The sequence below is a fragment of the Schistocerca cancellata genome, chromosome 2 (assembly GCF_023864275.1).
Source record: "Schistocerca cancellata isolate TAMUIC-IGC-003103 chromosome 2, iqSchCanc2.1, whole genome shotgun sequence".
Lineage (NCBI taxonomy): Eukaryota > Metazoa > Arthropoda > Insecta > Orthoptera > Acrididae > Schistocerca > Schistocerca cancellata.
This window is the reverse complement of record NC_064627.1, coordinates 464,287,609-464,300,042: the sequence shown is the minus strand read 5'-3', so window position 1 is coordinate 464,300,042 and position 12,434 is coordinate 464,287,609. Positions and strand designations below refer to the sequence as shown.

The window sequence follows — 12,434 nt, the reverse complement described above, 5'->3', positions numbered from 1 at the left end:
ATTTTCAAACATTAGGTGCTGTATTCAATCATCTTAAGGACATGCATCCAGGACCTGTCAGCCTTTTAAAGAGATGCATCCAGTCTTCATCTTCACATTTTTACATTCTCTTATTTTGTGTTCTTCCTTGCCACACCTCACACTTCAGGCATGTCAGTTTCTATAACATGCAAATCACTGAAGAGTTCCCACAGTCATGGCATCAGAAGCAACTATGAACTACAAGAAAATCTTTGATGTTGTGTTCTATAAGTTACTAAGTACCTACAGTTTTGCAAGTAAGAGAACCATCTGGAAGTGTTGTTTCTCTCTCAGTTCTGGCTGGAAAAGTGTATGTTATAATTTGTTACCTGGGTGAAATCAGAGTTGTTTATGCCAGACACACATCGTTATATCAGATACAATTATGAAATATGAATCATGATATTTTAGTCGCAAACTCATATCATTATTTATACAGCTGATATTGTCTCAAAACTTCTTCATGCACAAATTACAGCTGTAATGGTTTCCTAAAACCACTATTGATAACCACACACTACAAATTTTAGATTATTGCTCTGTACTTAAGTTCTCATATTGCAATGTGGTTGAAATAATGTGCTACAAATTATGAAACATGATAATCTGTCACAAAATGCTGTGTTCATTCAATCACTCTAATTTTAGATATCTGAGCATGCTTTCAATATACGTATTACGTTAAGTGTTCACTTGGCCTGCAACTCAGAGTACTCACAACATATGTTTTCTGGTCATAGTCATCTGAACTGCTGATGTATTTCACAATTTCTCCACCATCAAATGTGATAGTCTCATGGGTTTCATCCATCCCTCACTCATTTGACATGTTGATGGCCAGTGACAGACATGATGACAGCTCAGCCTTATGGCTTGCTGCAATATTTCATTCTCCATGATGACAGGAGTGTTGTTTCTCTTCTATGTAACAACTATTTCTAACTTAATTGTACATGTATTGCAAGTTTTTTTTGTTATGTGTTTTTCTTGCATTTTTAAACAGTAATATTAATGTAATACATCATAAGAGATATTTCTGAGATTGCATCAAAAATACAAACTGCTCAGCTTTACAATGTATGCAATTGCTTGCTGTACCTAGGGTAACTTACCACTTAAGAGACTGACAAAGTGCTATTATTATGAACAACACATACTTGATTAAAAGATCCACAGTCAGATCAATGCTTTATAGTGGTATACTCCATACACAAATGGTAAATGATGGAATGTAACATCCATTTTCTACAGCTGAACTGAGCCAATATGTGTGTTTCTTCCACAAATGATCTATCACCCTGATGATACTACAATAATTTTTTCCTTCACTATATTTATATGGTTGCCTTTCTTAAAGTTTCTTGATGCAGTGAACATGCATGCTATGGAGTGCCATTGATCCATGCTGCTTGACTTCTTCACCATCTGCAGAGGGTCAAGAGCTGTAAGAGAGCTCTGAGCTAAGCAAACTACAAAATGATGTAACCACTTTTCAAATAACTCTTCCATATTTTGTTCCTCGTATATAATAATTATAACACTGGGTGAACAGCTCTCTTATTAATTCATTGGTCAGAACAAAATCTCTAACTAGAATCCTAGAACAGAATGATGCTTTACATTATATCTCTTCAACTGTTTATTGGGAATTGACTCTTACTGGGTTTTTTTCCTATGCTTCACACAAAATTATATGTAGCACTGGTACAATCTACTTTTTCCTGTACTTTCAGCTCTATAAAGTCACAGCTTTTCTTCCTAACTAGTCCAAGCACTTTGGTCACTATTTACATCAACAAATTCTCTACTACATTCTAACACCTCTACCCCACCTTGTATATCTAAGATTTGATCATTTAATGTCAAATCCATAGTGTACCCCTTGGAATTGCTCTTCAACAATCTTCCTGACGAAATTGCATTGTTCTTCTATTTTGTTCTTTAATTTATTAGGTAACTTTACTAAGGTTGTGTCTATATTAGAAATTATATCATTTGAAGAGTCTATTTTTGTATCTAACTCCTCATGTTGTCCTTTCAAGTCTGACAATGCTTGTCCCTGGGTTGTAGTATTACTTGCAAGTTCTTCCAATTTCTTTAATACTTTTTACATAATGCTACCCATTTTGCATGTAGCAACCAGTATACAGTATGGACAAAATAATATACACTTAATAACACTTCAATAATATGACACTATTTGAACACCACTGCTTACAACCACTGAAATGTGTTTCTACAACTTCTCACATGATAAAATAGCAAACAAAAGTTTGAGCTGGTCTTACATATAACTCACCTAATTAGATGTACAGGTAGTTGCACTGCGCTACCAATGTGTTGTGCATGTGCGAATCAATACAGCGATGGCCTGCTGTGCCACTGTTGCATAGTCAGCCAACCAGCTGCCATACTGCAAAGCAAAACTGTGCTGTTGTCACTTTCATTGACCTCAGCCAAAGTGCCGTCAGACACAGCTGCTGCACTTGTAACCTCAAAATCAGCACTCGAAATTCTTCCATATCAACATAATGCTTCTTGACTCACATCCCAAAAGTTTTTACTCAAGCATCCAAAGGTATCTTGCTGTCAGCTGGTGCTATGGACAACTATTTTTATTTATCCCATTCCTTTTAACAAGTCACACTTCATCTTAAGTATTTAAATTCTTTTGGGTGACACTACACCGTGTGCCAACTTATATCTTCTGCACTTTTTACTTCGGCTGCCATGGGCAACATCCCATTTTCTTCCATTATTTATTGAAAATTCTTCTTATTTCTGCAGCAGTTCTCTTCTTTAGCACCTCTTATTTGCATCCTGCACTTAAGGTGCCAAAATGGAATGTAACATCCATTTGCTGCAGGTGCACTAAGCCAATATCATGTGTTACTTCCACAAATGATCTGTAACCCTGATGATGCCACAACAATTTTGGCCTTAATTATGTTTGTACAACCACATTTCTTGAAGTTTCCTGATGTAATGGACCTGCTATGCAGTCCCACTGATCCAGTCTGCAGAGTGTCAAGGGCTGTAAGAAAGCTCCGATCTATGCAAGCTACGAAATGACGTAACCACTTTTCAAATAATTCTTCTGTATTTTGACAATATTGTAACAAAAAGATAGATTGCTACTCACCATGTAGTGGAGATGCTGAGTTACATTGTAACAGGCACAACAAAAAAGACTGCTAAACAAGTAAGCTTTCAGCCAGAAGGCCTTCTTCTGGAGTAGAAAACACACACACACACACACACACACACATTCCTGCAAAAACAACTCACATGGTCAGGTGTGTGTGAGTCGTGTTTGCATGTGTGTGTGTGTGTGTGTGTGTGTGTGTGTGTGTGTGTGTGTGTGTGTGTGTTGTCTACTCAAAAAGAAGGTCTTTTAGCCAAAAGCTTATTTGTTTAGCAGTCTTTTTACTGTATCTGTCTGTGACTCAACATCTTCACTATATGCTGAATAGCAATCTACCATTTTCGTAACATTGTCATTATTCTATCCTGTATCTTCTGTATTTTTTTTGCTCATACACAACAATTACAACATGAGGTAAACATGTCTTATTAATTCACAAATCAGAGCAACATCTTCCAATAAAATCTTGGAACACAATGACATTTCACATTATATCTCCTCAACTGTTTATTGGGCATTGACATTCTTGCGTGCCCATCTGCCCCTTGATTTCCAAGACACTACCTAGCTACTGCAGAAAAGCAAGTGACCCCTTCACAGCAGCTGGAGATGCTAACTCACTGCCCCACATTGGTAGCATCCTGTGCTTGCCCATTTTGCTCCAAATCTGTATATCAATCCTGTCAATCCAGCACACTTACAGTGGGAAATTCTCGACATACTAACTACATAAATAACACCTTTCATGAGCTCGTCAGGAAGAAATGAAAGATGTTATTCTGGATTTTCCACAACAGTGGAAGCATAGTGACCAAGATGTATTATTCTGTTTTTAATGTTTTATTACAGTAGGAACTGCTTTATTCTTTGTTTGATTTTATTTATCTTTGTACATTTCATCTTTTTGCTAGTTTTATTTTTTGACTATCTCTTTACATTACAACTGTCTGCAAGAAGGAAAAAACTCTGTACGCAGGGGGGCACTCTTGTTACATCTCGCTGCAAATATGCAACAACTTAAAGCATAACACTGGCCTGTAGTTCTAGTACAAGACACACCTATTTGGGCATGCAAGTTTGACTGCTGCATGCCAGAGGTAAGGGGCTGAGTATGTTTCAACCCTCATTTTATACCGTACATCCGCTATTGCAAAGCAAAAATCTATACTGTAAATATTTCTTAATGAATTATTTTAACTTTCTACAACAATTTTTTGATTAAATGATGGTCTTGATGGTACTTTGTATCAAAACTTGCACCCAGTAACAAAATAAAAGTGCAACTATTGACAAAAGCAATTTTTACTCATATCAAAAGGTGCTACCCTAGTGTCAAGAAAGACAATAAGTACTACATCAGGAAATACCATCTACTGGCATGTTTTTGGTTTCTTTCTCCATTAGATGCTGACAACTGTGGTCTAATTTTATTTTGCTTTGCAGAACTATGCATTTTTTTATGTTTAACGTGTCACAATTTTGTACACCACAGTTCCCTGTTTATTTCCATGAATGCAAGACATTAATACAAAATAAACAGTTGCTCAATGACCAGATAAATTTGGAAACCAGGCACTACATAAAATAAATTTAATTTCACTTCTTGCCTCTCACCTCCTTCCTCCAGTCACTCTCCATCAGAGTACTATGCACGTATGCCCACTCATCTATGGTTCCCCCTCCCTCACCTACTCTCCACCAAAAAAAGTCATTATTCCTTCTTTACTCTTACACAGTATACAAACACACAGTAACACAGTTAAATAGAATAACACACATGTGTTAACATTCTGTAATCTGTCTCATTCCACTATAATGTATTGTGCACAATGACCAATGGAACTGGTAGCTTACTAAGTTACAAACAAAGAAGGTAGATAAGAACAGTGCCTGAACACACAAAAACATGTATTGTGCTGTCCACATTAAGGAAAAATGATAGAGCTATAACTAAAGGATGCAGATACACTGCAGAGTTTATATAGCAGAAAGTCCTCTCCCTTCCAGGAATGCACACAAAGACAAAGTATACCAGGCAAATAATATGCTGAAGAGATCATATAGTACAGTTTGTACAAGTGGAGGTTGTGCTAGTGTTAGCTAAACATAAGAACGAAAATGCCCATGGCCCAGATGCTGGTAACCCAGCAGTTCTGCCACAGTTCACGTCACAGGCTGTAGTGCTCCTGTCTCCTATGTTAACTTAAACATGAAGACTGTAAACAATCTTGAAACCTGAGACACCTCAAAAGCATTAATAACTAATACGTCCAATGAAAAATACCCTGTGCACCAAAAAGAGTATTAACCCGTTTGTCTTATCACTGCACTTATTGAGGCACAGCAGTAGATCCAGTGTGGCCCACTCCAGTGAAATTGGGAACTCAGCAAAAGTAACAGATTTGACAAGAAAACTGTATACAGAAGAATCTTATATTTACAGCCTAAAAAGGTACATTGTTCAGAGGATGTTTTCTAGAAGAAACTGAAAATTTTGTTATAAAATGCAGTGTAGTTTTCTGTAACATTCTACAATCCTCAATCATGATTACAGAACATATCAAGAATATTGACTGAAACAATTGCACTTTCTGAAGCTTCATGGCAAATTAAAACTGTGTACCAGAAAAGGACTCGAAGCAGCGACTTTTGCATTTCGCAGGTTTGTGCTCTAGCAGCTGAGCTATCTTATGACTTGCCCTCAATGATTTACCTTCATATACTGTATTTACTCGAATCTAAGCCGCACTCGAATCTAAGCCGCACCTGAAAAATGAGACTCGAAATAAAGGATAAAAAAATTTCCCGAATCTAAGCCGCACGTAAAATTTGAGACTCGAAATTCAAGGGGAGGGAAAAGTTTTAGGCCGCACCTCCAAATCAAAACAAAGTTGGTCCATTGTACTACGAGACACAATTTAGGTCGAATGAATGACGATACAGCTACAGTAGTTTGGTTCCAGTCGTGAGCTTAGCAGTTAAGCTTTACCAGGTAGCCATTGTTATGCGTCAGGCGCTCCGTCCGTATTTATATGGGTACCCTTCCTTTTTCATGTGCTTCGTCTGGTTTGAATCGATTGCTTATTTTGCTTTGATCTGATAAGTGCCGTTTTCTTTGTTATAGGTGTTTACGTCACTCTAAACTGAAAATGCATTACTGTACTGTGTCATGCATTGTTTGTCGCGGCATGGCTTGCTTTTGTGCGCGCTATCGCCGCTTACAATTTAAAAAAAAAAAAGAGAGAGAGAGAGAGAGAGAGAGAGAGAGAGAGAGGAATCGTCTCATTAGCGAAACAATGGCAAGAGACTGCTATTTGTTGTCATTTATACTGCTGCTTTCTTTGATAATGATCAACAAGAACCAAATAATAAACTGCATATGATGGAAGATGTTCTGAACGAGAGTTTAGCGAAGAATTTTCTCCGTTTGAAAATCTTTGCGGCCGCTTCTTTAGTACATCAAATTCTGCACAGAAATTAGAGTCATCTTAGATTTAAAAATCTAGTCAGTTGCTGTGCTTCATTTCTGACTGTATCACCATTAGGCATAAGAATAATGCGAATATAAACATGACACAATATTTATATTCTTCCATGTTTGCTGTTGTCTCACTCTAGTTTCGTAGTTTATTAGGCAGACAGGATTTAATTGAGATAGCAGAAAACATGAAACAATACGTTGCAAAAGTTTACATTCGTATTCTTTCTTATGGTGCAGAGAATACTGCATGTGATTCACATTTCTTCAGGTTCCTATTAGCAACCATCTCTTCCCACAGGTAGAAAAAAATTCAGAATGTAGAGTTGGCCATATTGACAAACATCCCAAACCGTCTTGCCGGTCGGATTTTTGTAGTACATTGAAATTCTGCTACATTCGAAGATGAACAATACGGAATTTGTATTTACTTCGTTGGATAATGTATGAAAATGCAGTGGTGGAAACTCAGGGTGGAGAATAAAAGCTCGTCTTCCACCTTTTTTTTTTAATTTATTTACTGACGCAGAGGTTTTGGCGCCAGTATTTATCTTTGTGCCTACAAAGCATGTCTGTGTAGCGCTACATATATTCGACGGCAGAAGTTAGTTGTGACGGCACCTACCAACATTTTTCAGAACTTCCGCTTGCTTTGCACTCGATTCTAAGCCGCAGGCGGTTTTTTGGATTACAAAAACCAGAAAAAAAGTGCGGCTTAGACTCGAGTAAATACGGTATGTAGGGTGATTATAATTAAAGTTGAACTTTCAAACCAGTGTAGAAATAACACCACTGGTCAGAATGAAGTCAAATTGCAACATAATATTATCAGAGAAGGGGGAAACATACGGCAGAAGAAAAAAAAATAGTGTGAAAATTGATCAATAAATGGTGTTGTATGTGTTAGAATATGTAAATGAAAACACCTGTCATGCCCACGACCCACTGAAGTTGGTATAAACACACCGGACACACAGCTTTTCCTCCTTTCACATCTGTGACATTCGCCATGACTGTCTCAATGCAGGATCACACCCTGCTTGTAAAGCTGTACTACAAGAATGATGACAGTGCACACGTCACTCTGCAGAAGTTCCGGACACTGAGGGGTTTGAAAAAAGGCTTTGATCTGATGACTGCCATGGGTCTGGAGAAAGAGATTTGCAAATTCAAAAAGACCAGTTCTTTTGGTGTGCAAACTGATAGAGGGAGGAAACGAATTGATTCAACGCAATGCAGGAGGAAATGAGTGGTGGTGTGCAAATGTGCAGTGCATGGAGAATTGCCCGAACATTGGACATACCTGTGAGCACTGTGTATAAAAACCCTGCAAAACATCTTTCTTTGCTACCCATTCAAAATTACCCATGTGCAGGAGTTGCTTCCTGTTGACCTGCCAGCAAAAGAATTTCTTGCTCACATGGAAGTGGACAATATTGGCCGTGGAAGATTTTGTGGATGGACAAAGCTCACTTCTATCTGACAGAATTGTCGAGTATGGGCAACGAAAAATCCACATGCAAATCAAGCAGTACCACTTCATCCTGAAAAGGTCACAGTGTGGTGCACAGCATCATTTATCATAGGGCCATATTTTTTTGAAGAGACAGGTACTTCCGGTCCTGTTATCTGTGCCATCACTGGTAAGCACTATGAGTGTCTTTTGCATGACCACATCATTCCAGATCTCCAACAGCATGGATGTGTGGATGGGATCATTTTTATGCAAGATAGCACACCTCTGCACATTCCAAATCCAGTTAATCAGCTGCTGAAGCACCACTTCAGAAATGCTAGAATTATCAGCCACCATTTCCCAACAGCCCAGCTGTCCTGCTCACCTTAGCTTAATCGATGTGACTTCTGGCGGTGGGGCTATCTGAGATGTTGTGTTCACTGTTCCGATTGCAAACTTAGCTGCATTGAAGGCACACATTGTGCAACACATTCTGAACATGACCCCAGAAATGCTTCGATCAGTTATGGACCATGCTGTTTTTCGATTTCAACTTGTTGCAGAAAACAGTGGACAGCATATTGAACATGTTTTCCACCAGTCACATGGAATTAATAATACAATTTGATGCTTTTTATGCAGTTTTTGGCCTCGGGATACTTAAAAACCAATGTGATTGATGGTTTTTATGTGGTTTTTGGCATCAGGACAATTAAAAACCATTGTGGTTGATGCTTTTTATGTAGTTGTTGGCTCCAGAACAATTGAAAATCGATGTGAGTGATGCTTTTTATGTGCTTTTTGGCCTCAGGACAATTAAAAACTGATTTTTCGCATCCAATGTGAAATGACCTTACCGTGGTGTATGGGCTTATGTAACTAACAGTACCACACCTGTACACCCATGCACACTGACTAGTACAGTTTGTTTAACATCAAATGTACACCTTAGGCATTATTGTATGATTCATTTGTCATATATAGTCAGTCACTATTAAATTATGATGCTTACAGTGCTATATATTGCTACATTTTGTAATCCCCCCCCACCGGCTATACGTTTTCCCCCTTCTCCGATAATATTCCGTTGCAAGTTGACGTCATTCTGACCAGTGGTGTTATTTCTACAGCGATTTGAAAGTTTAACTTTAATTATAATCACCCTGTACATATATAATGCAGTGTGTGTAAGTGTGTGTGTGTGTGTCTTGAGGTAAAATACATGCACAATAAAGAAGCAGTACTTGAATTTATTTTGTAGTGACTGGTGTTTGAGATTCCAGCTGGGATGGACTTGCCATCTTTGAGAGCAGAGTCTACTGCCTCAAGATAGCGCAAAGTGGTAGAATCAAACAGTTAATAGAGATAAGTAATGGACCACAAAAATTTACAGCCTACATAGTCCACCTCCATATAAGGCCTGAACAACGGTAAGAATGTTGCATTCTACAATTCCTCTTCTCCTACCTTCCATGCTCCACAGAAGTTTTCCTGCTTACCTTGTGGACTAGCACTCCTCAAAGAATGGATATTGCAGAGAAATGGCTTAGACAGAGCACAACGCATTGTTTCCAGAAAGAATTTCCACTCTGTAGGGAAGTGTGTGTCACTCGGATTAAAACTGTGTGGCAGACCAAGATTTGAACAAGGGATCTTTTCCTATACAGAAGACCTGTTAGACAGGGCAACCACAGCTGTGACTAATCATCTTATTAGGAGTTAAGAAGGCATTTCAGATATATTTAATATTTTTATCATCAGACCACTAGCAGTTTCATGGCACTGAAAACCATGCTCTCACCTGAGATTATGGTTCTCATTGTCACATAGCTGGTTGTAATTTGATAATAAAAAGATTAAATACACCTGAAGTGCCTTCTTAATCCCCAAGATGTTTTCTTTAGCTGGCAAGCGTACTATACTGACAGAACTAGTCAAGTATGTCTCATGATCTGCCTTTGAAGCTTTACTTTCCAGGTTCCACATTTGAGTACTGGTTTGGTACACAGTTTTAGTCTGCCAGGAAGTTTTAAATGAGTGATTTCTCCACTGCATAGTGAAAACTCATTCTGACAACAATCCTTTAGTATATGACTAAGGTATTTCTCTTCAATACCCTTTTTCCCAGGAGTACTAGTAATGCAAGGTGTGCAGGAGAATTTCTGTGAAGTTTGGAAAGTAGCAGAAGAGATACTGGTAGAAGAAAAGCTGTGAAGGTGGGTCATGAGTCATGCTTGGATAGCTTAGCCAATAGAGCATTTTCCCAAAAAGGGTAAAGGTCTCGTGTTTGAGTGCCAGTCTGACATACAGTTTTATTCCACCAGGAAGTTTCAAATGAGTGCATACCCTAAGGCAGAGTGAAAATTCATTTTGGAATCTCGATGCCTATAACAAATTAATCTGATGAGCAGTTTCTACAGCTATCAAATTATTATATGTAATTATAAAATATTTTACCCCACTTCAAATGCATTCTCCAGACATTTCCCAAAGTCCAGTGAATGTATCATTATTCTTATATTTTTTTTAAGAAAAAAAAGGATATCAGATAATTTGTCAGGTTTCCAACATGGATACAGCTTTAATGACTGTGCCACAAGCCCTCATCCTCAACAATCAGAGAAGCCTTTAAAAACAATCTAAACAAAAATCTCTGCCCTTTTATGAAGCTCACAGTACCTACCCATCTAATCCACATTAACTAATGTATCCTGACACTTTCATGACTCCCTGAGATATAGGAACTCTTATCGCACTGATGTAAATATAATCTATAAAGATAGTCAAATATTAAGGTCAAGTATTAAGGAATTAGATTAATTATTTTTTACCACACATCTTTTTACTCACATTTACTTTTGCCTGTTTTACCACAATAACTCAAGCTTTATGACTTAGAAAATACTTTTGTAATTCAAAATTTATAATTTTGCGTACCTCATACGTCATCTTTAGGCAGGACTGGGCAAGGACAGATGAAAAGTTTAAGTGTTGTTCTGTTGAAAGCCACAACCTAAAGTTTTCATGTCCCTTTACTGTTCTAAGATATTTCTCAAGATCAGGTAGACAGGCTGTTGCCAGATGAAGGTTTTTGAGGCACAACCAGTTACCCTGATCAGCAGCAACCTGAAGAGCCTCCAGAGCCACATTCAGTTCATTTGCACACAGCACCATCTGGAGAAGGTAGTGAAATTAACCAGCACAGAAAATTGTAATTACTGTTCAGAAACAGTAATATAAGACACTACATCAAAAAAATTATTTTCGGCAACTTTCAATATAATATTATCTAAAAAAAATAAGCAACAGAACAGAATGACAAACTGAATAAATTTTCCAACTGAAATAGGCCTATATAGTGGCATACTTCTTTGTATTTTCCTTCTCCTACAGTTGCACTGGCAAGTTCACGCAGTTCTTCAGAAGGGTCTGCTCCAGGGGAAGTTATCAACAAGATGGGCTCATATGGTAATGACTCTGTATACAACTGTTTCAGGCTAATTGCTGGTGGTGATAGGTCAGCCAAACCTGTAAGAGGAAACATTTAAAAAATGATAATAATCTTCATTTTGTGTCAAACGTTATGAGCATGGCTATAAAATAAGTTAACACAGTAGGAAAATATAGACTGCTATTTATCACAAAGAAGACATGTTAAGTAGGCGCAATTAAAAGACACTTACATAAAGCTTTCAGCCACAGCCTTCATTGGCAAAACAGAAACACACACCATTCATACACACAAGCAAGCACACCTCAGTGTGTGTTTCTCTTCTGCTGATGAACCTTGCAGCCAAAAGCATTATATAAGTGTCTTTTAATTGTACCTGTCTGCAACTTGACATGTCTTCTTTATGGTAAGAAGCAATCTATCTTTTCCCACAGTGATGGTGTTGCTACCTGGAGTTTCCATTATAAAAAAAGTCAGACATGTTTAATATATTTTATAAAATTATGACACACAATTGGAGGGTGCCACTTGCCTTCCAGAAGTGAAATTCTTACTGTTGTTGTCAGACATCTCTAAAAATACAGGAAAATATCCTAGCTTTCAGGATTATTAATTTGTTCTTGAAGAATAAAATAATAATTCCATATGTTTGGCTAGTGGTTTACAATTTAATGTATGGCTATGAGCAGTACCGAGAATTTTATCTCCTAAAGATAAGTATGGTCCATAATTATGTTCCATAATTTTATAGTAGTCTCAGGTCAATTTTCCTTTTGATATCATTAATGAACTTACCAGACAAAATATTAGTCTCCATCAAAGAGCATACTAGCCACTTTGGAAGTCTGTCAATGGTGTAGAAATGATAATAGGTAGTCTGGTG

At 37.6% G+C, this 12,434-nt stretch overlaps 1 protein-coding gene across 1 annotated transcript in view; it reads right to left on the bottom strand.

Annotated features, from left to right (window-relative positions):
* LOC126161972 (cytoplasmic dynein 2 heavy chain 1) overlaps positions 1-12,434 on the bottom strand; it is a 778,966-nt gene that overhangs the window by 65,740 nt on the left and 700,792 nt on the right. Inside the window, 2 exon segments of the mRNA XM_049918163.1 lie at positions 11,038-11,274; positions 11,468-11,628. Of these exon segments, the coding sequence (XP_049774120.1) occupies positions 11,038-11,274; positions 11,468-11,628 (398 nt within the window).